Source organism: Rhineura floridana, chromosome 1 (genome assembly GCF_030035675.1).
Source record: "Rhineura floridana isolate rRhiFlo1 chromosome 1, rRhiFlo1.hap2, whole genome shotgun sequence".
Taxonomy (NCBI): Eukaryota; Metazoa; Chordata; class Lepidosauria; order Squamata; family Rhineuridae; genus Rhineura; species Rhineura floridana.
Genome location: NC_084480.1, coordinates 275,751,640 through 275,777,794, shown reverse-complemented (window position 1 = coordinate 275,777,794; position 26,155 = coordinate 275,751,640). Strand labels below are relative to the sequence as shown.

Sequence of the window (26,155 nt, the reverse complement as noted above, 5' to 3'; positions counted from 1 at the left end):
CCTAATGCGTGAAATCCAGAGCAGATTAAGGAATGTCAGTGCAGATTTACTTCATTACATGGTGTAATTTAGTAAGGAACAGAGGACACTGCCTTATATCAGCCCCGGCTATTTGTCCTTCTAGCCCATTGTTGAGCAGCAGCAATAGAGTCTACAGCAGAGGTCTTTCTCATCACTTGGTACCTGATCCATTTAACTGGAGATGCCAGGATTTGAACCTCCATCCTTCTGTACGCAAAGCAAGTGCTCTTTCACTGAACTGTGGTGTTGTGTGAGAGCATGTAAACAGGATTAATTCATGTATAATCATGAAAAAGCACCCATACATATTTATTTTAACTCAAAAGCAATGACATCTGAATAGATTTTTTTAAAAAATAACTTCAGTGACTGACATGCTATACTGAATAATAGCTGAGCTGACTCAGTTTGCTATTTGGAAATATACTAATATTAATTTTGTTTAGATGGATCTCAAACAAGTACTGCTTGATTCTGCATGTAACCCAGTGCTTTCCAACTATAACTCACCACTTACCTGGATATCTAAGAGCTGTTATTGAGAGAAATAAATAATACAATACTCTATCAGTAACAATTACATCTTACCTTACTGTTACAGTATAGGTTAAAAACATTCTGGGGGCAATATTCAATGAAATAATTGTACTAGCATAAGGATTAGCAGTTGCACAGTGGGATTTTCCCTCCTCTCCTTCCCCTATGTGCACCCTGTGCCATCTCAGAGTCTGCTCCAGACAATTGGAGTGAAACCCAGAATAGATTTGGGCAGAGGGAAGGAGGAGAAGGGGAAGAGTGTTATGTTGCAAGATAGGAAATCCTTGTGTGAACAGAATGTTCACCTTAGCACTATGTTGAATACAACCCTGGAAATGGTCACGTATACATCAGATTGTTCATCAGTTTTTTTTGTACATTGTATGCCTGGAGAACAGTGTAGCCACTTAATTCGTTACCTGCAGGGATGTGGCAACCATGTCTTATGATCATTCCAGCATCACTGCCAGTAACACACATAACTTCCCTTCACCTGTAACATTCCTTAATGTGGTGGGCATTATCAGCATGGTACGTAATCTCACAGTCCACTCTAACCATATGGTCAAATGTTGTCTCATATGAGCTGTATCCAGCTAAATCATACTCGTAGTATATCCATTGCAGTCAATGATCTTGAATTGGTCATGAGTACTTTAAGTCCATTGGTTTTCCAATGGGTCTGTTCCAGCCTTTCCCAACCTTTGAGTCCCCAGATGTTGCTGGACTAGAACTCCCATTCAGCCCCAACCAGGTTGGCCAATGCTGAGGAATTATAGGAACTGTAGTCCAGCTACATCTGGGAACCCAAAGGTTGGGAAAGACTGGTCTGATCTAAGTACAACTTAGTTGGATACAGTCCTATATTGCTGGTAATGGTTTGGAGCAGCCATGGTAAAGCAGCAACCACTTGGTGGCACAAATCCTGCTTATTGGCAAGGCAGCAATGATATGAGCCCTCCCCGCAATATATGTAAGAGTTGCAAGATGAAATGTGCATTTTGGTTGGCCAGTGTGCAGCGTACTACGTAGGTGCAAGAGAACTCCTGTTTATTGTTGAAACAATTGCCCCCAGTTCTCTGCACAGTTAAATCATTCATGTAGAGTTATATTGTGACTAGACTTGTCTGTTTTACTTAGACAGGTTAGATAACATTCATTGTCAAACACTAATTATTGATATAGAAATAAAAGTGAGCACCTGCGTAAAAAATGGATATGAATTATGCACAGTGCTGACGATATCTGCAATTAGTGAAGCAAAACTAACTCATGACAATACAGCACTTAATGTCATTAGATACTTCACTGTGTTAAATATGCACAAGCCACTTTCTTCAAAATGTTCATATGGTGTTCAAGGACATAAGAAATGAATAAGCATAATAATTTGTATTGCAATATATGTAAAAAGTCAGATATTTTGTATCCTAATGAAATAATAACCATGTATATGGAAAAACTAAAACAATGAAATGTGCTGGTATGATACAGACATAATACAGACATAGTGTTACTCATCCCAAGAGCTTCAGACCTGCTTCAGTGATACAATTCATCTTGCTGAATTTTACTTGAATCTGCGGTATGATGCAATTCACCCTCCTTGTGGGAATTAGGTCTAATTGTCCATTTCTGAAAAGTGTCTTAAGAGAAATAGTGAAGCTTGCTGGGTGACCTTGGGCCAGTCACTGTCTCTCAGCCTCATGAAAAACCCTGTTCATAGGGTTGCCATAAGTCGGAATCGACTTGAAGGCAGTACATTGCTTATAAATTGGTAACCTCTCATTGTTTTCCCCAAAACCCCTTCCCCAATTTGGGGAAGAAAAAAGAAAACTATTAAAACTAGCTCAGTTACATTTTTATTGTCAGATCACCAAATTGTATAAGTAATTTTATCCTCTTATGCTGTCTCAAAGGATATCTCCACAATGACAAATTCACTAGAAATCAGAGATATGTATTAATGCAGGCTTGCTCGCTCTCTGTACAGGTATGCCAAGGGTGGGGAAAAGTTAAATCAAGGGTAGTCAATGGTCTCCAGCTCCCATCAGCCCTAGCTAGCATTTCCAGTGGTCAGAGATGTTGGAAATTGTAGTCTAGCAACATATGGAGCACATCATGTTGACCACCCCTTATCTAAACGATCAGTCATTTAAACAATTATAGCCCTATTTTAAATACAGTATTCATTTGATTTATATAATACTGTAAATGCAGAACTTGCTTTACTATTTGACAGATATACGTATTTAAAATGCTATCCTGTGTTAGTAGGGAAGAATACCACAAGAGGAGGTGAAGGAAGGGAGAAAGAAGGGTAGCAAACAATGAAAAACAAGGAGATACTTATAACCAGATGCAATGCGATGACAAATAATATAAGCTCTGTTAAGATCTTCCAGTTTTGAGGCACTGTAGTTTTCTTTTGCCCTTAATGGAACATTGAACATTCACAGCTGCATTTGCACACTCTCTGGAATGTATGATGCATTGGGTTGTAAAAAGGAGAGGAAACTGTAAAGCTAAACTGGGAAGCAGCCAGGTTAGCTTCTGGTGTAAGACCCTGAAAAGTGGCTAGAGTAAATGGCTTCAGTCAATGATGAAAAATCACAATTTTTAAAAAGTAAATAGGCAAGTAGAGAGACAGGCTGGTTGATTGTGGTAGCTTGTGTTCCCTCTGCCATCTTCCTTGCACAAATCTAAATGGGAGATTACATGAAAATTAGCCAGTCTAGAGATTTCTTTTAAAGGAGATAGGGTGCTTATCATGTGCACACACAAAGCCTCAGGATATTTTTGTATATATTTTGAGATTTGGATCCTACCAAACATGGAGCACTTAAAATTGTAAATGTATTGCCTTCAAGTCGATTCTGACTTATGGCGACCCTATGAATAGGGTTTTTATGAGGCTGAGAGGCAGTGACTGGCCCAAGGTCACCCAGTGAGCTTCATGGCTGTGTGGGGATTCAAACCCTGGTCTCCCAGGTCGTAGTCCAACACCTTAACCACTACACCACACTAGCATGGCTAAATGAATAGATACAGTTGTAGTCCAATTGACATTAATGATTGAATGCTCTGTTGTAAATAGTAATTGGGCATGCAAAGATTGTGCAGTTGTAGTGCTCTTGTCTCTTGTATAAAAAAGATACGGATAATAAGAGAGAAGAGCTTTGCTGGATCAGACCGTCTAGCACCTGTTTCCTTCAGTAGGGAACCAAATGTTAGCATATTTGTTCCATAATGCATAGTGTGCACTGTTAGCCATGAAAATCATTTGGATAACTTTGGGCAGCCCCCTACCCCTTTTCACGTGTTCATATGTGCAACTATTATGTGGGGGATAGCATTGCAGCAGCAGGCTATGCCCTCCCCCCTACATGTATTAATTAGAATGTCTGTATGGACTCTAATAAGCACACACATAGGTTGGGAATATTGACCCACTCAGATATGCATTCATTGTTCACAAGTGAATACCTGACTTAATGCCAACCCAACAAATCTTGCAGGGTATGTGAAATAGCTACAATAAATTCAGTGTTCCTTATACTATCACAATTGGGTGGGGTAGGGGAATACAGTCAAGCAATAATCTAGAGCAGGGCCAGTGTGGTGCCCTCCAGATGGTGTTGGACTCCATATCCCATCAGCCCCATCTAGCATGATCTTTGGCCAGAGATGGTGGGAGCTGTAGTCCAGCAACATCTGGAAAGCACCATGCTGGCTACCCCGATCTAGATCGGGATGACTAATCTGTGACCCTCCAGATGTTGTTAAACAACGCTCCTATCAGTCCCAACAAACGTGGTCAATGGCTAGGGATGATGAAAGTTGTAGTTCAGCAACATCTGGAGAGCTGCAGGTTAGCCACTCTGATTTTAGAGGCTTGTACTGCATTGCATTCTAAGGGCTCATTGGTATTGGTGTAGAGAGGCACTGTATAATAGCGGTCCCACGCATGGTTAGTACCCCCAAATGGTGTGGCATGTGGGTAGAGGCATTTAACAACATTTTAGTGGCACACCTTAATGTGTGCTTCAATCCGAGATTGTGGCCACAGTGTAGGAAGTCCTACTCGAAAAATCCCAGTTGTGTATAGAACAATGTAGACAGTGCTGGGGAGGAGTCAGTGGTCGTGGTGCACGTTGGCACCACTGACATGGGGAAATGCAGCCGTGAGGTCCTGGAAGCAAAATTTAGGGTGCTAGGTAGGATGCTGAAAGCCAGGACCTCCAAGGTGGCTTTCTCTGAAATGCTACCGGTTCCACGCGCAGGACCAGCCAGACAGGCCCAGCTTTGCAGTCTCAATGCGTGGATGAGACAATGGTGTCGGGTGGAAGGGTTTAGATTTGTTAGGCACTGGGGAACATTTTGGGACAAGCCGGGCCTGTACAAAAGGGACGGGCTCCACTTGAACCAGAATGGAACCAGACTGCTGGCACTTAAAATTAAAAAGGTAGCAGAGCAGCTTTTAAACTGACTGAGGGGGGAAACCCGACAGGAGCTGAGAAAGGTCCGGTTCGGAATAAACCTCCCCCCTGGGATAAGAACCAAAGAAATGATGAAATTTTAAAAGGGGTAGGCCTAGAAGTAGGCATTGTGAGAGCAGGGGCACAGGATATAAATTCAGAAGAGGAAAATTACCACAGGCCAAACCACAAGTGCCAAAGACACTTGAAGAGAGACACTGCTTACAAGTGCCTGTACGCTAATGCTAGGAGCCTCCGAACCAAGATGGGAGAACTGGAGTGCTTGGTCTTAGAGGAGAGCATTGATATAGTGAGCATAATGGAGACCTGGTGGAATGGAGAAAACCAGTGGGATACGGTTATCCCTGGATATAAACTATATCAGAAGGACAGGGAAGGACGTATTGGTGGCGGAGTTGCTCTATACGTGAAAGAAGGCATTGAATCCAGCAAGCTCGAAACCCCAAAAGAGGCAGACTCCTCCACAGAATCGTTGTGGGTGGTGATACCATGCCCCAGGAGGAACTTAATACTGGGAACGATCTATCGTCCCCCTGATCAAAATGCTCAGGGAGACGATAGATGAGATATGAAATTGAGGAAGCATCCAAACTAGGAAATGTGGTAGTAATGGGTGACTTCAACTACCCGGACATAGACTGGCCACATATGTGTTCCAGTCATGACAAAGAAGCAAAGTTTCTAGATATTCTAAATGACTATTCCCTATACCAGTTGGTCATGGAACCGACCAGAGGGATGGCAACCCTGGACTTAATCCTCAGTGGGGACCGGGACCTGGTGCGAGATGTAAGTGTTGTCGAACCGATTGGGAGCAGTGACCACAGTGCTATTAAATTAAACATACATGTAACTGGCCAATTGCCAAGAAAATCCAACACGGTCACATTTGACTTCAAAAGAGGAAACTTCACAAAAATGAGGGGATTGGTAAAAAGAAAGCTGAAAAACAAAGTCCAGAGGGTCACATCACTCGAAAATGCTTGGAAGTTGTTTAAAAACACTATATTAGAAGCTCAACTGGAGTGCATACCGCAGATCAGAAAAGGTACCGCCAGGGCCAAGAAGATGCCAGCATGGTTAACGAGCAAAGTCAAGGAAGCTCTTAGAGGCAAAAAGTCTTCCTTCAGAAAATGGAAGTCTTGTCCGAATGAAGAAAATAAAAAAGAACACAAACTCTGGCAAAAGAAATGCAAGAAGACAATAAGGGATGCTAAAAAAGGATTTGAGGAGCACATTGCTAAGAACATAAAAACCAACAACAAAAAATTCTATAAATACATTCAAAGCAGGAGACCATCTAGGGAGACGATTGGACCCTTGGATGATAAGGGAGTCAAAGGTGTACTAAAGAACGATAAGGAGATTGCAGAGAAGCTAAATGAATTCTTTGCATCTGTCTTCACAGTGGAAGATATAGGGCAGATCCCTGAACCTGAACTAACATTTTCAGGAGGGGGTTCTGAGGAACTGAGACAAATAGTGGTAACGAGAGAGGAAGTTCTAGGCTTAATGGACAATATAAAAACTGACAAATCACCGGGCCCGGATGGCATCCACCCGAGAGTTCTCAAAGAACTCAAAGGTGAAATTGCTGATCTGCTAACTAAAATATGTAACTTGTCCCTCGGGTCCTCCTCCGTGCCTGAGGACTGGAAAGTGGCAAATGTAACGCCAATCTTCAAAAAGGGATCCAGAGGGGATCCCGGAAATTACAGGCCAGTTAGCTTAACTTCTGTCCCTGGAAAACTGGTAGAAAGTATTATTAAAGCTAGATTAACTAAGCACATAGAAGAACAAGCCTTGCTGAAGCAGAGCCAGCATGGCTTCTGCAAGGGAAAGTCCTGTCTCAGTATAACCTATTAGAATTCTTTGAGAGTGTCAACAAGCATATAGATAGAGGTGATCCAGTGGACATAGTGTACTTAGACTTTCAAAAAGCGTTTGACAAGGTACCTCACCAAAGACTTCTGAGGAAGCTTAGCAGTCATGGAATAAGAGGAGAGGTCCTCTTGTGGATAAGGAATTGGTTAAGAAGCAGAAAGCAGAGAGTAGGAATAAACGGACAGTTCTCCCAATGGAGGGCTGTAGAAAGTGGAGTCCCTCAAGGATCGGTATTGGGACCTGTACTTTTCAACTTGTTCATTAATGACCTAGAATTAGGAGTGAGCAGTGAAGTGGCCAAGTTTGCTGACGACACTAAATTGTTCAGGGTTGTTAAAACAAAAAGGGATTGTGAAGAGCTCCCAAAAGATCTCTCCAAACTGAGTGAATGGGCGGAAAAATGGCAAATGCAATTCAATATAAACAAGTGTAAAATTATGCATATTGGAGCAAAAAATCTTAATTTCACATATACGCTCATGGGGTCTGAACTGGCGGTGACCGACCAGGAGAGAGACCTCGGGGTTGTAGTGGACAGCACGATGAAAATGTCGACCCAGTGTGCGGCAGCTGTGAAAAAGGCAAATTCTATGCTAGCGATAATTAGGAAAGGTACTGAAAATAAAACAGCCGATATCATAATGCCGTTGTATAAATCTGTGGTGCGGCCGCATTTGGAATACTGTGTACAGTTCTGGTCGCCTCATCTCAAAAAGGATATTATAGAGTTGGAAAAGGTTCAGAAGAGGGCAACCAGAATGATCAAGGGGATGGAGCGACTCCCTTACGAGGAAAGGTTGCAGCATTTGGGGCTTTTTAGTTTAGAGAAAAGGCGGGTCAGAGGAGACATGATAGAAGTGTATCAAATTATGCATGGCATTGAGAAAGTGGATAGAGAAAAGTTCTTCTCCCTCTCTCATAATACTAGAACTCGTGGACATTCAAAGAAGCTGAATGTTGGAAGATTCAGGACAGACAAAAGGAAGTACTTCTTTACTCAGCGCATAGTTAAACTATGGAATTTGCTCCCACAAGATGCAGTAATGGCCACCAGCTTGGACGGCTTTAAAAGAAGATTAGACAAATTCATGGAGGACAGGGCTATCAATGGCTACTAGCCGTGATGGCTGTGCTCTGCCACCCTAGTCAGAGGCAGCATGCTTCTGAAAACCAGTTGCCGGAAGCCTCAGGAGGGGAGAGTGTTCTTGCACTCGGGTCCTGCTTGCAGGCTTCCCCCAGGCACCTGGTTGGCCACTGTGAGAACAGGATGCTGGACTAGATGGGACACTGGCCTGATCCAGCAGGCTCTTCTTATGTTCTTATGTAATGTGCTAGACATTTTGGTTTTATGATATTATTATAGTGCCTGGGCTATACTTGTTGAAATTGGTAGCATTGTTGCTTGTGTATAGCTGTTCTGTATCGCATTAATTTAGATTTAGCCTCCTTTCTTGTGGGAACAAACGTGGAAGCTTCCCTGAGTGGTGTTAGAGCAGTAGAAAGGTGGGGTATACATCCTCATGAATCAAATAAATAAATGTTTATTTGTTTATATTATATTGCCACCACTACATACACCTTATTATATATTATAGAATGATTATGCTAAGAACCTTTGCTTGAAGAGCTGTACTCCATGGCCATAATAGCTTGATCATGAAGTAAGGATATGCCTTATTTTTTAACCTGGAGACTTGAAGAAATAGCTGTGAAATTTCAGGAAACTGTTAAAACAGCAGGCAGCATCCTCAGTAAAAGTAGTTGCTTTGTGACTTGTGTTAAGCGATGTACAAAAATAACTGTTGAAGTGCCAGACATCTGTGCTTATTAAAGCAAGATGGGAAAAAGCTGACATCTTTGTGTGTGTTTAATTTGTTTGGTCTTCTCAAACAGCAAAACTAAGCATTTGTGGGGGTTTTTAAGACTTTAGTTATTTGATACTGTCAAAGTGCCTTCAGTTAAGGCAGCCTTTCCCAACCGGTGTGCCTCCAGATGTTGTTGGACCACAACTCCCATCAGCCTCAGCCATTGGCAATGCTGGCTGAGGCTGATGAGAGTTGTGGTCCAACAACATTTGGGGCACACTGGTTGGGAAAGGCTGAGTTAAGGCATCCTTTATATCTGTTTTCACTTAAGGCTGGTTTTGAAAGCTGTTGTGATGGTGTGTTGATTTGGAGAAGACCGTGAATTGTCATACGATTTTCTCTGATGAAAGAAAAGCGTAGGACTAAGCCTCTGCCTCCAGTCCACCTCTCCTGTGCTCTGTCCCTTTCTTAGAATCCTAGAGACTCTTAAAGAGCCAGCCCTCTGGCCTGCTTCTCCATTCCTTTCATCAAAGCTACAGTTCCCAGAATGCCCTGGGAAGAGGGATTGACTATTAAACCACTCTGAGAATTGTAGCTCTGTGAGGGGGAACAGGGGTCTCCTAACAACTCTCAGTGCCCTTAACAAATTACTGTTCCCAGGATTCTGTGAGGGAAGTCATGACTGCTTTAAATCTGTAGTGCAGATGGGGCCTTTGTCTCACTAGGCAGGTGCTTTGGGGCGTGCCTCAAGGTGTCAGGACTGAACACCCTGCTCTTTTCCTGAGTGCCTTTAAACTGTTCTGCCATGTGTCAGTGTGCACTGTGTACCTGGCTTCTCAATGCTGAGCATCGCTGCTGCTTACTGAGAGGGAGAGGGGTGATGCATGGGGAACTCAGTGCAGTATAGCAGCAGAAGTGTCGGATTGGCTCCACTGCCTTGCCTGCACCACATTGAACTTCCTGTGCCTCGTCCTCCCCTTCTTGGTAAGTGGCAGCAACACTTGGCATTGGGAAGCCAGGTGCCCAACAAACTCTGCCTGTACCGCACCACCAACTGCTGCTGCTACTGCGTACTGAACAGTTTGTCTAGATCAGGCATCATTGCAAGCTTCCAACATGGCAGGTTTGTTTGGCGTTGAAGGGAGCCAGCCTCTCTGGGGGGGTGGCTTGAAAGTGTGGCTTCTGGGTCAAAAGTTGTATGGGTCCCAGCAGAGACTCCGCATGCCAGTTACTCAGATGCTTCCATGTAAAGCAACTTGAAGGGATTCTCTGTATCCTAAACATTCTGATTAATAATGATGATGATTTTCAAATGTCTCATAGGCAAATTGTTATCGGAAGTAAAAGGAGGCTGAAAAATTTAATGGGGGAAAATAAATGAGGATGTATGCCCTGTCTCCGTCATCTTCTTTCATTGTCTTTTCATCTCTTCTGTCCAGAAATATGCAGCTTCAGTCTATTTTACAGTTGAAGAAAATAAGGCAGTGCCGGTTGCATTCTTGTCCTAAAGATTACTGGCCTAAAGATTCGTATGAGTGAAAGGAGGAGGAAGCAGACTAATCTCACATTAAAGAACTAGATTTGTTTTTTTGTTTTTTTCTGAAGTGTAATATGCCCTCTCCATAATGAATGATCTTGGGATGGGAAAAAACTATGTTGACGAAGGAAAGTGGCTGTGGCTTGAGAAATGAGTTTTATGTGTGTCAAGCTTGGGAGAAACATTATGTCATTCTCATTTGCACTGCTTGGAGATGAGCTCATTGGGGAGGGGCTTCAGTGATATGCAGCTGTGCCAGTTTAGCCCTGTGGTGATTAGCATTCTCTATGCTCACCAGCAGAACAGAATAAAGGAGGGCGCAGGAGAGAGAGAGGCTGCATTATAAATTATTTAAAACCTACAGATAAAAGGGTTTTTAAAAAATAAAAAATAAAGCCCTGCACAGAATTAAATTTTCAGTCACGACGTGATCCAAGCGGTCCTTTGCCTTGTACTGTAGGACTGGGAGGGATTGATTCTGTTCCCAAGACAGAAGAAAGCAGAACCCTGTACACTGAGCCCAACTTGTGAAGCCCATTGTCCACTCCCCCCACTTTTTTCCTCCTCCAGAACTGCATTTTAATCTTTCTGGATAAATATCATACCCCTGTAAATGCTTTCCTCCCCCCCCCCATTTAGAAGGAAATATAGATTGCATTTTGGATTTCATAACCTGTGAAGCTTGGCATCTAGCCCAGTATATCTGTTGTGAGTGTGGGTGTTTCAGGATCCCCAAAATAGCTTAGTGTTAAATATAATAGAAGATAATATTTTGCTGAGCATAAAAATCTATTTGGATTGGGGGGGGGGGAGAGAGAGAGAAAAATCTGAAAATGAGGTGTGTGTGTTTGTGGGTATATTCTGTAGCATGTCACTTATGCAGTAATAGTGCACTAATGGAGGATTTATACAGAACCGTCCATACATTCTGCTTATTTGGTTGTTCTGCAATGCTTCCGTAATATTACCACATTATTGCCATCTGGAGGGACATTCTTGCATTATGGTGGGAATGGGGAAAAAACCCCACATCATTTGTGGTGTAAAAAATTACAGGATTTCATTAGAAAGCCATAGGACGTGACCTGATTGGAAGTGAAGCAGTATAGCCACCCCAAAACTTTTGCAGGTGCAAACAGTGTGGAAGTACATTTTTCCTGAGAGCATCATGAGCACAAATCATCATGAATGCACAATAAAAAGAATGCCTGGAGGGACCCAGAAGAGTTTTCTGGGGTAAATTGGGAGAAGTAGCTTCAGATTGTAAAGGTACCACATTTCTTAAAGAAGAAGGGGGAGAGGAAAGTGGTATTCACAGACCAGCAGAAGCCAGTGAAAATTGATTTGTTCACAAATTGGGGTGCTGTTTATAACTCCTAGAGGGCATATATATTCTTCCTAGAAGCACTGTTTCCAGAATAAGCATAATTTAGCTGTAAAACATAGTCCCTGTGCTTGTTTTATTTATGATACCTATAGAAATGAACATACTGAGTTTTGAGGGTTTGTGGGGTAGAATCCCTCCCCTTAAATATTAGATAGGCACCATCTCTGTTATCTTTTCGGCGCCTACTGAAGACCTTCCTCTTTCAAGAAACCTTTTAAGTAGAGACCTTATCCCAGTCTGTCTGTTTTGGAATTCTTTTTTAAAGATGTTTTTAAGGATTTTTTTTTAAAAGATGTTTTAAGATGTTTTGTTTTTGAGATGTTTTTTGCATTTTGTCCCTTGTTTGCTCCCTTGGGCTCCTTCTGGGAGGAAGGGAAGGGTAGAATTATGATGATGGTGGTAATGATGATGATGTAGTTTCCTGACATCTTTGTCAGGAAAGGAGACTTTTCCCCTGTATGTCAGTGAGGGAGGCTCCACATTCAGGTAGCAAACATGATTGATTCATGTACACTTATGTTTCCCTTAACAAACATGTAAAGTGTGAATGACAAACATAGTTACATCTTAAACAACCATGTAAACTGTAAACCGCCCAGAGAGCTTCGGCTATGGGGCGGTATATAAATGTAACAAATAAATAAATAAATGTACACATGTGTCTGGGTGGGTAGCTAGCCCAAACAGTGTGTCTTATATTTTATATCAGCCTTTTCCAACCTTTTGGTCCCCAAATGTTGTTGAACTACAACTCCCATCGGCATGGCCAGTGGTCAGGAATGATGGGAATTGTTGCCCAGCAACATCTGGGGACCCAAAGTTGGGAAAGGCTGTTTTAGATGTTTCCTAAATGAAGTGCTGGTGTCATATTCTTGTGTACACAGCAGCTGTGTTTGCCATGTAAAGTATGGTGCCACCCACAGCAAGACTCTGCTGTTTCTGCGGAGTATACTTAGGCCACGGTTCCCAAACTGTGTTCCATGGACCACCAGTGGTTCACGAGCTTCATTCAGGTGGATTGTGGCATGTCTGTGGACATGTGGTTGAAGATGGGAGGTGACACATCCATCACATTAAATATTCATACTGATTTTAATTGTATGTTTATTGATTCTTTTATGTCTTAATATTTATTGTATTACAATTTGAATTCTGTGGAAGAATTCATCTAGCACAGGGCATTAGAATTACTACAACAGGCAGAAAAGTCATTAACTGGTCCGCCAAGACCCTCAGTAATTTTGAAGCGGTCCTTGTTGCCACTTTTCGGAGAGTTCCTTTGGCTGGCTATAGGGCGAAGGCTGCTCCTGCCATCTTCACAGGACAGAGTGGCTCTTTTCCATACAGGGCTGCCACCACTTACCTGCCCAGCTCCACCCAAAAGTTTGGGAACCACTGACTGAGGATACTGTCTTGTACCTTGAGTGCTCAGAAGCTGGGATGCAGAGTTGGCTCCCAGGGCAGCAAAGGTAGTTAATCTAATTAGTGATAGGATTCAGTTAATCGTGTTATTTGATCATTTATGTATGAGGGCTAAGGTTGTATTCAGTGTTAGTCATACTCAGAGTAGATGTATTGAAATGAATTGACATGACTAGCATAGGTCCATCAATTTTAATAGGTGTACTGTGTTGAGTAACACTTAAGTGGCTGCTGCTGTCATAAGGAGGGAATGAAAGTGGCAGATGTGTCTGTGCCCATTTCCATTTAAAGATATTGCTATGTGCCTTACATTATATGAGCACTGGTTAAATTGAAAATGAGGTGGCCACGTATAAATTGCCAAAAAAAGGACAGAAGAGAGCACAGATTTGCATTCAAACACATATGTTAATTTATATCTATAGATGAAAATATAGAAATAATGGGTGATGTCCATTGATGACTATCTGCTGATGGAAGGGAATCCATCAGCAGAATGGCAGTCTGAGGCAAGTTTTGGGGCTCCCCAAACATGGAACAAATCTGGAAAAGTTTAAGTGGATGTAGGGAGCTACAAGGGGCACGATGGGTCACCGAAAATTGAACCCTTCCCCACTCCACTCATGGATTCCTTCCATCAGTGGACAAGCACCATTGGATACCATCCATTTACTTTAATTTAAATAGAAATATATCTCAACATAATGGGAAAGGCTGTGATCAGGTGACCTGTGTGCCTGCTCAGTCTGCTGTCCAGGTGTTAACTATTGATGGACAACTTCAAAGGCATCCTCTCCCTTCTTATATTATCATTAAATTGGTCTTCGACAGGACAGCCCTTCAAATAGAAGACTGTGCACTGTAAAGTGACAGCACAAATTGAAAGAGATAATTTGGAATTTAAAATGTATATTAAGTCAAAATTTATCTGACAAATGTTGTGCTTAATGATGAATCAGTTGAGTTCCTCAAACGTGTAACTTTTCTTTTTGTGTCTTAATTCATTTCTAGAGCCATCTTTTAAATTCCTATTATTAATCTAGCCTCACAGGTTTCTTATCCTCTATGCCCTAATAATTGAAACATTTCATGTTTGAAGTTCGCATGTGATACAGCAGAATATTCTGAGGCATAGTGTTTAGACATCTCAGATTAGGAACAGGTGTTGTAATCGTAACTCAAAGTCTTAAATCTGAACACCATTTAACACATTCAGGTATGCTTTAATTTGGATTCCTGCATTGAGCTGGGGGTTGGACTCGGTGGCCTTTTAGGCTCCTTCCAACTCTAAGATTCTGGTTCTGTGATCTGTTCCTGAATGAGTTATTTTTCCTTGTTTTGGATGTTTTAAACTATTATAAATTTCTCCCCTCTTTTAATTCAGTGAAACTAGTCCTCATGTTCATTTCAGCTTCTTGTCTTTATCAGGTTCATAACACAGTAAGAACCACAGCTGCTTGACTTCATTAAGAATTCCCTGTGGGGTTTGGAACTGACCTGATTTCACATTAGAGAATGTCAGATTAACACATTACTGTATTAGGTAAAGTCATTGCAGCTAAGTATTATTTATTATGTATTTGTTTATTAAATGTATATCCCGTCTTTCCTCCCAAAGGAGCCCAGGGCGGGCAGCAAACAACAAGCAATAAAATGACAGAAATATCAAACAATTCCAATACAGATGCATACTGGGATGAAGGTCTCTATTTAGAAGGCTTGTTGGAAGAGTAAGGTCTTCAGTAGGTGACGAAAGGACAACAGAGACAAAAATAATAAAATAGTATTAATATACTTTGTGAGATAATGCTGGTTTTAAAGCTCAACTGGAGAAAATTGATGTAGGCTACAATCCTTGGAATAAGACCCATTGAACTCTCTTCTCCTTCCCTGCCCCCACCCCAAATTATCCCGACAAGTATCTCTTCCCAATAACTGCATTTGCTTTTCAATGAAAGCTCAGGATTGAGAGTGAGAACCCACGTTTTTCTCATAATATGTAGTTCCACCCTAAATTTAGGGGATACTGAGGCTAAGGTGATTATTTCTTTGCTGTTAATAGTTTTGATTTGTTGAAACTGTATATACATAAACAACATAAGAAGAGCCTGCTGGATCAGGCCAATAGCTGGTCTAGTCCAGCATCCGGTTCTCACTCACAGTGGCCAGCCAGATGTCTATAGGAAGCCCAAACAAGCTGAGAAGCTTGAGATTCCCAGCAGCTGGCATACTGCCTCTGACAGTGGAGGTAGAACATAGCCATTGCAGCTAGTAGCCATTTTAATTTTATTTATTTATTTATTTTAAAATATTTCTATCCCACCCTTCTACCCTATAATAGGGCACGCAGGGCGGCTTACAGAAATAAAATCAAACACGTACATAATAAAATTGTAAACAGTAAAATCACAAAAACATTAAAATACTTAAAATACATAAAATACTATGCACACACACACACATATAGGGAACTAAAGGAACTACAAAGGTAAAATTTAATGTAGAAGGCATAAAATCAGTGTCAGGCTTTTTTACTTAAAAAGTTACTTATATAATTGCTTTTTTACTGTTGTTATTTTAAAATTGAAAAACAACAGCTTTTTATACCTCATCCCTTTCCCCGAAAAGTAACAAGTTAGTGCTCTGGAGCAGAATCATAACCCAGACTATTGGGTTTAAGACATCTTTTTCTGGGAACACAAATATTACAGTAGGGGCCCACTCATCTGGCAGGTTAGGTTCCAGACCCCTCCGAAAAGCGAAAACTGCCGAAAAACGGATCAGCTGTAGCGCAGGGGACTGGAACCTAACCCGCTGATCACAGCGGAGGAGGAGAAGATCAGCTGTAGCGCTCTACAGCTGATCTTCCCCTCCTCCAGTGCGATCAGATCCAGCGCAGGAGTCTGATTGCGCCAGAAGAGGAGGAGATCTACAGCTGTAGAGAGCTACAGCTGATCTTCCCCTCCTCCAGCAAGATCAGCTGGAGAGCGGGGAGCTCCAGCCCCCCCTCCAGCCGATTGCCCCAACTGGCGCCGTATTAACGGAACGCCGAGAAGTGGGGCCCTACTGTACTTTGATTCAAAGTGTGAATGTAATTTTTTTTAAAGTAGAAACAAAATGTTTGCAATCTTCTGTTGCTGTTCTGCTTAAATTTTATTTATTTATTAAATAACAACTTATATGAGGCCACCAGTCTTTACTAACCCCGGAGTTGGATTCCACATTTCCTCAGCGGGAAGTGGTTGGCCACATACCACAGACAGGTATGGCCAAAGTAAGCTGGGACACTCCTTTCTGACACACACATTCCCCCTGCCAGCCTCCCCCATTCCCCACTCTCACCCTGCCAGACAACCCCAACCAGACAGTCTGCTCTTTTCCTGCCATCCTCCCTCTTCCTTAGGTGACACAAGCAGGCAGCCTTGAAAAGACCATAGCTATGCTCTTCTCACTTCCTCCTTCAACTCTATACACTTCCTATGGCTGAGATTGGCACCCAAAGGGCCAGTCCTTGGTCTGGAAGTTTTGAGTGGTAATGTTTTCAGCATCATGGGGACATTCAGAGGGCCACCTCATGTACAACTCCAGAGGGCCACATGTGTGCTGTGGGTTAATCACATGATCTAACCCAGTACCGTGTTTACCCCAACCTTCCCAACATGGTTCCCACCAGATGTTGTTGGGCTACAACTCCTATCATCCCTGACTGTTGACCACGCTGGATGGGGCTAATAAGAGTTGGAATGCAAAACATCTGGAGGATACCAGGTTGGGGAAGGATGATCTACCCTGTTCGATAGAGGCTTTCCAGGGCTTTCTGAATCTTCTAATCTGAGATCCGATTAATGGAGATGCAAGCAGGTTGAAATTATATATTGAAAATGTACAAAGCATGTTCTTTACCATCCTAATCTATGGCTGTGCTTAAAAACAAACCTAATAACCTCTGCCTGAGACCCTAGAGAGCTACTGCCAGTCAAGGTGGACAGTATGAGCTAGATGAACAAACAGTTTGACCTAGTATGAGGCAGCTTCATGTTCATCCTTCCCTATGCTTTTTCAAGCCTGTATTCCCAGGTGTTCTTTGTATGCTGATTTTTGCACTGAGCACGAAATGTTGTGCCTTCTTGCATAGCGTTACAGAATACACACAAGTTTGGCTGTGGCCCTTTTGAGTCTCTTCAGCTGCTTCAAAGGGAATCACCAGTAACCATGCTATGTTACTTGTGCTGTAACATGTGGAAACTTGTTAACAATTCAAAATGGAACCTTGCTAGTATGCCAGGGCTAACAGCCTTATATTTTGATGCAGCCTGTGAGAGCAGTTAGATTGATGGGTGTATGGAAGAGGGCTTTCTCAGTGATGGCCCCCCATTTGTGGAACTCTGTTCCAAGAGAGATCAGGCAGGCCAACTCTTCAAGTCTTTAAACATGTCATGAAGACCCATTTGTGTTTTGTGGGGGGCATTTTGCACTGATTTTAATAGGATTGCTGAATTTTGTGGTGCTGTTTTTATTCTGATTATATAGTATTTCTGTGTTTCTGTGACATTGATTGTTTTAATGTGCTGACTATTTCAGTGTTGGAAGGTTTAAAGTTTTAACTTATATAATATATTGTGTTTGTGTTTGCTGCATTGTGAGAATTTTTTTCTGAAAGGCAAGCTATAAATTCATTAAATATACTGTGCAGATAAAATGCTCTGGAGACCCTAAATGTTAGCAGGTGGACTCCAATAGTTGTCTTGCATTCTCTGCTATTTTCTGATAGCAGTCATGTATATTTCTTCTGCCAAATTTTTGTTAATTGTGATGGCTGTAAACAGGGCTGTGGAGTCAGAGTCGGTAGAAATGTACCAACTCTGGCTTCAAAATAAATTTTGATTGACAAATTTTTAAAAATATAAATTCAAAATGTCAAAGAAGCTTCCCATGAAGTCAGCTGTAGTTGAGCATTTCACCATAACTCAAGATGGAAAATATTTTGTGTGTCAGTGTATGACAGAGGACCCAGATGAAGACAAATGCTGTGATGCCAAGATCAGCACATATTCAGGCAGCGATAAAAATGCTCCTATGAGAGCTTCCAATTTAAAAAGACATTTACAGCCCTTTCCAGGGCTGTGGAGTTGGAAGCAATTTTGGATGGAGTTGGAGTCGGAGAGTAGAAAACTAGAGGAGTCGGAGTCGAAGGTTTGGCGTACCAACTCCACAGCCCTGGCTGTAAAACACACACACACACTCTAAATTCCGTCAAATATATTGTGCTCAGAAAATGGCATTCATAGTACTTGCATTCTGAAATTCAAATGTTTGTTTTCTTTCTACAGGCTTGTGTATTGTCACTTGAGTGTTTGGCTAGGGCAGGAGTCCTGTGGGGATGGGGAATCTGTGGCCCTCCAGAAGTTGTTGGACTACAACTCCCATTATCCCTCTGCACTGCCCGTGCTGGCTGGGGCTGATGGAGTCCAACATCTAGAGGGCCACAGGTTCCCCATCCCCACAGAAGCAAGGTGCCAACTCATGAGACTCCATTTTAGGCAATGTGTGTGGCTTTTCCCACCTCCATTGTGCCTTAAGGCCTTCAGGCTCTGTAGAGCAGAGTAAAATAGGGTTGTTCATACAGAGCTGGATGTGGGGAAATCACCACAGAGGGCTGGGTCCCCCTTGCTATCCATCTGAAATGAGAGTGGCTGTCTTGCCATAGGGTTTGAGGCCCAGGTGGATTTAAGTCAGTGAAACAAGTGGGACCAAAAGATAGGGCAGAGAGGATAGACCTGCAGGGGCAGAGATATTATTTCACTGAGGTAGCCAACATAGTGCCCTCCAGATGTTGGTGGACTACAACTCCCATCATCCCTGACCATTGTCCATGCTGGCTGGGGCTGATGGGAGTCCAATAACATTATCTATTAGATTTATATCCTGCCCTTCCTCCCAGTAGGAGCCCATGGTGGCAGCAACAACATCTGGAGGACACCATGTTAACTACTCCTGGTTTAACTGGGGTTGGATTGTTCTTTGCTTTTTTTGGTCATGGTGGTTAGTTGCCTTGGATGATATTCATATAGTAGAAACGTGGGGTATACATTCTCTTAAAGAAAAAAGATGCATATGTCAGGAAGGGAGCAGAACCTACACACACTGCAATTTTCTTTGCGACCCTATCTGCTTTATTATTAACAATTGTACTGGAGGTTTTTATATTAATAAACTATACAATTTTACCTATCTCCATTAATCTGACATGTATATGTAATATTTATTTATTTACTTGCAAGATGTTTATCCAACATGAGATAATGAAAGCAAATTACCTAGGAAGGTGGTGGGCTCTCCTACATTGGAGACATTCAGGAGATAGGCCCCTTCCAACTCCACTATCCTATGATTCTGTGTTTTTGTACTTTTAACAGTTTCTAGATGGCTTCTTAATTAAAACAAAAATAATCAACTTAATTTAAAATACATTTACTAAAAAAAAAATACAAACCACAAAACAGTAAACAATGCAGCAGTTAAAAGCAGTATAAATAAATAGCTATAAAACCCCACTAAGCAGTATAAGGTAACTAATCATGGGCCAAAAAGACATTCCTCTTCTCCCAGGCATTTTAGCATGTGTTTTTAAATTGCTTTTTAAAAGCATGTTTTTAAATTTGTATATTTGTTTTTAATGTTTTTAATTGTTGTAAACCGCCCAGAGAGCTTCAGCTATGGGGCAGTATACAAATGCTATGTTTAGATAGATAGATAGATAGATAGATAGATAGATAGATAGATAGATAGATAGATAGATAGATAGATAGATAGATAGATAGATAGATAGATAGATAGATAGATAGATAGAATCTAAAGCATGGTATCTAAAGCTGATTGGATGAGGTGTCAGGCAAAAGTAGGAGAGTAGTTCCACAGAAAAGGTCCTTTTCCCCAATTACTTTGCCAGTAGCCAACCACCCACTAGCTGAAAGTCCAGGGCTGCTGGAGAAGGACCCTGATCAGTTGCAGCTGGTGGCTCCATGTTAGAGAGACAGTGGAATCCACACTAGTTTTAGTTCAAACTTTCAAGGAGCTATCCTAGGTGCTGAAGCAGTAATCTAATGTGGACTTCAATCGAGACTATACACATTTCTCAGTTAAGGCTTAATCCCCTGTATGCTGTGTATTTCACTACAACTCAACAGATTGACTTGAAACACACAATGTTTACAGCATTAGTGAACCAACTTAGTATTGATAATTCAATAAAAGTAGTGGGAAGGGTGTACTGAAAACTCTCATCAACCTTGACAAGCATTATCAAGCATTGTTTCTGAAGAGCACTAGCCCCTTGTGAATCTTTTTTTTAAACTCCCGGGCTTTGGAAAGATAGAAACTTCAGTGCATTGTAACACCACATGATGCCAGTTTTTCTTTCTCTACCTGATGCTTTAGATGATTACCATTCATTAGTCAACTCCATGTTAAAGTGCACTATGTTTGCCTTGAGGCAACTTTGTTTAATTAGCTTCATGGGAAATTGAGAGGGGGCTGTTGATATATATCATCATTTAAAAAAAAGAATTTCATGTTCTTACAACTCTTCAGCTAAGCAGAACAAATACTGCTAGTGCTTTAACAGACACTTGCTGAAACCTGCTGCCTAATTTTAATGTTTCTTCGTGTTCAATGAACTAGATGATTTGCAGGGAATGTGTTACTAATCTCTCACTTTAGTTCTAATCAAATTTGTTGCTTGGTAGGTTCAGTTAAAACTCAATCCTATGTTATGGTATCTAAATCAATCATACTTTAAGGAGACCCATTGTAATCAACGGACTTTGTTAGTCATATCCTTTTATTTCAGTGTGGGTTTACTCTGAGTATAATAGTTAGATTCCCCCCATAGTATCTGGGGGGTGGGAAGAGAGAACGTTACTGTGGACATTTATTGTACATTGGGAGGCATTAACCACCAGGTGTTTCCACCCCAGCTCCTGAGCTGTACTTCCTTTCGGTTGCTGCTCTTTACAGAGTTCATCTGAACAGGAAGAACTTGGAATATCAACAACACTATTGCTTCCCTGGCCAGCCTATATTTGCCGCTGATGTGGATTTTTTTTATCACTTTCTGTTCCAGAAAATCTTCAGAAGAACTGGATATGGATAAAGTCACGGCAGCTATGGTACTAACCAGCTTATCCACCAGCCCTTTGGTCCGCAGCCCTCCTGTCCGACCCAATGGTAAGCATGTATTCATACTTGCATGGAAGAGATGATGGAAAGTGGTAGGGATCTTGAACTTAAAATCTCAACAGTTATTAAAATTTGTGAAGCTGATATTTAACTGTACCTGCCTGAATATAGTACACTGAGATCATATACTGTACACTTGGAACACATAGAAAGATAAATCTTACAAACCATTATGTTACTGTGCAACTTGTGGCCAATGCATGATTCATTATTCATTTTTTCTCAGCAGGGTGAGGGAGCAATTTTGAGCAGGCAGAGTGGGGAAAGGGTTAGGCGCCCCTTCCCTTCACCGCTCTTCCTTTCCAAGTGGAAGCCTCTTGGCTGTTTTTCAGTTTAAAACCAAACAAGCAAGCAAGCAAGCAAAGAATTAGGAGGAAGAAAATTGCTGTTGTGTAACATGTAGAGCATGAGATCAAATTGACATTCTTATTTAAATAAGAAAGAATAATAAAGAGGGTAGTAAAGCAAGAATCAAACCTAGTCTCTGTTTGTTTTGTACTTTGCATTCAACCTCATTCTATCAGGCTTTCTTCTCATTTCAAAATGTTGTTCATGACTTAAATAATTTTTGAGAAAAGTAAAGAGAAATTGAAAAGCCAGAAAACACAGAAATACCACCTGATAATTACGTTTGAAATGAAGGATGCTTTTTTTCACTCCTTTAGTGTCTGTGAACAAACAGCATTTAAAACTCTACTCAGAAGTCAATACCAGATACACTGTGTGTGTGCACGCACATGTGTATGAAAGCATTGCAGTACCAGACACACAAAGAATTACAGAATTGTTTCTAATATCTTTGTATTTGGACATGAGCTAGATATTTTGTCATTGTTACCTGCTTATATGGTATAAAACTAGCCAGGTAGTAACTCTAAATCTATTTTTGTACAGTTTCATTGTTTAAAGTCTGCTTGACTTATATAAGTAGCTTTTCTGAGCTACTGTTTGAGACATGTGCCCACGTTAATTGATACTTAAAAGCATTTTAGCTACTACAAGATATTTTAAGTTGGTCCCTCCTGACTACTGATGCAAAAGAGACTTCAGAAGAACCAACTACGCACTACTAGCACCTTTCCAAAGAGCATTCTCTTACCCAAGTGCTATTGCTGAAGGTATTCTAGTGACCAAATTTACAGGAGATGTGCTTTAACATTATAATCAGCCATCATCTTAATTAAATTCATGAATCCACATTTGACTGTTGCATATAGTGCCTTGCAAAAGTGATCAGACCCCTGACCAATGCTCTCATATTACTGAATTACAAATGGTACATTGTAATTTCGTTCTGTATGATATTTTATTTTGAAACACTGAAACTCAAAATCAATTATTGTAAGGTGACACTGTTTTTTTGTTGGGAAATGTTTGTAAGAAACATAAAAACTGAAACATGCTGCTTGCATAAGTATTCAACCCCTGTGCTATGGAAGCTCCCAGTTTACACAGATGAAATAAATTACCCTATCAAGGACACGATTACCTTTCCATTGGCCTCCACCTGTGAACCATTAAAGTTACTGTCACAACCCTACTGTTGAAGGATCATTGGTCAGGCTGTGGATCTGAAGGAAAATGAAGACCAAAGCACATTCAACAGAAATGAGAGATAATGTAATACAAATGCATAGAGTAGGAAAAGGGTACAAAATAATATCCAAGTGTTTGGATATCCCAGCGAGCACAGTTGGATCAATAATCAGAAAGAGGAAACTGCATCACACCACTCAGGCACTGCCAAGAAAAGGCCATCCCTCAAAACTCAGCACTCAAACAAGGAGACTTGTGAGAGAAGCCACACAGAGGCCAACAATCACTTTGAAGGAGCTACAGAGTTTAGTGGCTGGGAGTGGAGGAACGGTGCACCTATCAACCATATCAAGAGCTCTGCATAACACTGGCCTGTATGGGTGGCAAGAAAGAAGATGTTACTCAAAAAGTACCATCTGAAAGCACTTTTGGAGTTTGCCAGAAAGCATGAGTGCTCCAGCTGCGATGTGGGAAAAGGTTTTGCGTTCAGATGAGACCAAGATAGAGCTTTTTGGCCAAAACTCAAAGCACTATGTGTCGCGCAAACCTAACACTACCCATGCCTCAAGACACACCATCCCTACAGTGAAGTATGGTGGTGGCAGCATCATGCTGTGGCGATGCTTCTCATGAGCAGGGACTGGGCATCTTGTTAAAATGGAAGGAAGAATGGATGGAGCAAAATATAGGGAAATACTGCAAGAGAACCTGCTTCAGTCCACTAAAAAACTGAAGCTTGGGAGGAAATTCACTTTTCAGCAGGACAGTGATCCCAAGCACAAGGCCAAAGCAACATTGGAGTAGCTCAAGAACAAAAAGGTGAATGTCCTACAGTGGCCCAGTCAAAGTCCTGATGTCAATCCCATTGAGAATCTGTGGCACTCTTTGAAAATTGTGGTCCACAACCTATGTCCAACCAACCTGAATGACCTGGAGCGAATCTGCCAAGAAGAATGCGCCAAAATCCCTCCAGTACTATGTGCAAAGCTGGTACATACCTACCCCAAAAGACTTAAAGTTGTTACTGCAGCAAAAGGTGGCTCTACCAAATATTAATGTGTGTGGGTTGAATACTTATGCAAGCAACATGTTTCAGTTTTTTATGTTTCTTACAAACATTTCCCAACATAAAACCAATGTCACCTTTCAGTAATTAATTTTGAGTTTCAGTGTTTCAAAATAAAATATCGTACAGAACGAACTTACAGTGTACCATTTGTAATTCAGTAATATCGAGAGCATTGGTCAGGGGTCTGATTATTTTTGCAAGGCACTGTATATATGGTCTCATTCATGGATTTTACTCCTCTGAGCTATATACAGCCATCAAATAGGAGGTGGGAACCAGGAGGGAAGTCAAGGATCTGAACTGAAGGGTGAAATAATAGGTTGAAGCCAGGAGGTCCGAGCCAGAAAAGTGAGAACCAGCGCCAATAAAAATGTTGCTGTATAAGGGAAGTCCTGGCCTGAATGGAGAGAGTCTTCATAGTACTTTCTGTTGAGGAGTGCCAATGGCAGCCTGACTGAGTAGAGTTACTCCAGTAACTAGGACTCCTGACTGTCTGAGGAGATGCCCAACCCGCAGCCCTTGTGGGTTATCACATGGGGCAGCAGTGTACAAAACCATGGGTTCCTGCCTCCAGCACTGGCAGCTTATGACACTGAGTAATAAGAATGTGTGTGTCTGCATGTGCTTATGCAGGGTACACTTGGTATTCACACCTTGGAAACTCTAGCCAATTGTGACTTTGCACCATGTGTACATGGAGCAAAATTGATATGTGCACATGTCATATCTTGCCTAGATAGTTGTTTTGTTTCACCCTTATTGTGTGTTACTCCATTATTTTGGATTCTTCACAAATGCATGGTTTCAGGACTGTTGCCCAAATTCTCTTCTAAAAAATATGGTTACTAATGCTGAGTTGCTTTATCCCAGGGGTAGTCAACATGGTATCCTCCGGAGGTTGTTGAACGACAGCTCCCATTATCGCCAAGTTATGGCCCAATATGTCTGGAGAATACCATGTTGGCTACCCCTGCTTTATCCAGTAGTGTTCAACTTTAATTCACATTTGATTTTTTTAAACTTTCTTGCCACTTTCTAGAATCCTTAAATGGATCTTGGAAAGAAGGAGGATTTGTGCCTTCTAGTACCAGCAGTAGTGGGTATTGGAGCTGGAGTGCTCCAAGCGACCAGTCAAACCCATCCACCCCTTCACCACCTCTTTCTGCCGACAGCTTCAAACCATTTCGATTGCCCTCTCAAACAGATGACGGCATTGATGAAGCTGAAAGTAGCAGTCTACTCTTTGATGAGCCCATTCCTAGGAAAAGGAAGGTGAGCCTGATATTTATAGGAGACTCAGTCTTTTATGGTATCTTTGGGATTCATTTACTAACACAAGTGGTGTTTATTTTGCCACAGGATCATGTGTTTATTCCAGAATTGCTTTGTATGTATCCATTCCTGGGGTTTATTGACATAGTTTCAAATGAAGCCAAAGTTACCTGGTAATGTTTTCTCTTCTCTCTTCTACCACATCAATATAGACCTCTTATCTGGTTGAAAAGCCACAGGCCTTGTCAAATTTGAATCATTTTATGGTGAAAAATGTGAACATAGTTTCACTTGTAATCAGTGGCAGCTAGTGGCTCCATATCAGTGGGACAATGGAATCTGCTCTGGGTTTTAGGCCAAACTTTAAAGCTTTAGCTAAAACCCAGAGCTGATTCCACTGACCCACTGACATGGAGCCACCAGCCGCTACTGCTTGTAAGGAAAAGAAGTCTTTTCAATTATTAAAAAGAGAGATAGACGTTTTGGGAATTGGAAAGTTATATCTCTCCTTTTTCACTTTGTAAGTTACATTTATGTACATACTTATATGTAATTATAGGTAATGATATTAGGGCTGTCACCCAATTTAAAAAATGGGTGGTATTCTATGCTAGTTCTACTCAAAGTAGACCCATTGAGGTTAATAGACTCGACTGACTTAAGTTCATTAATTTCAATGGGTTTACTCTGAGTAGGACTTAGTTTAAATATAGCCCTTAGGTTGTGATCCTGTGCATACATACCTGGAAGTAAGCTGCATTGAACATAGTGGAATTTACTTTGGTAAACGTGCATAAGATTGTGGTGTTGATCTATTTATTGTACAGGTTTTAGACTAATTGACTAATCTATTGATTAAATTTACATTTGGAGAAAAACTAGTTTTGCAGCAAGAAGCACACTTGTTTTCATATGATGCATGAGTGTGTCATATGAGGTATCCTGGAA

General features: G+C 41.3%; 1 protein-coding gene across 2 annotated transcripts in view; it reads left to right on the top strand.

Annotated features, from left to right (window-relative positions):
• Positions 1 to 26,155, top strand: part of ZNF704 (zinc finger protein 704) — a 90,044-nt gene that overhangs the window by 40,471 nt on the left and 23,418 nt on the right. Inside the window, exons 3-4 of one of the 2 annotated variants that reach the window (XM_061602089.1) lie at positions 21,215 to 21,318; positions 25,140 to 25,207. In XM_061602089.1, the coding sequence (XP_061458073.1) occupies positions 21,215 to 21,318; positions 25,140 to 25,207 (172 nt within the window). Of the gene's footprint in view, positions 1 to 21,214; positions 21,319 to 24,974; positions 25,208 to 26,155 lie in introns of both variants that reach the window. The other variant, XM_061602079.1, reaches the window with a different exon arrangement.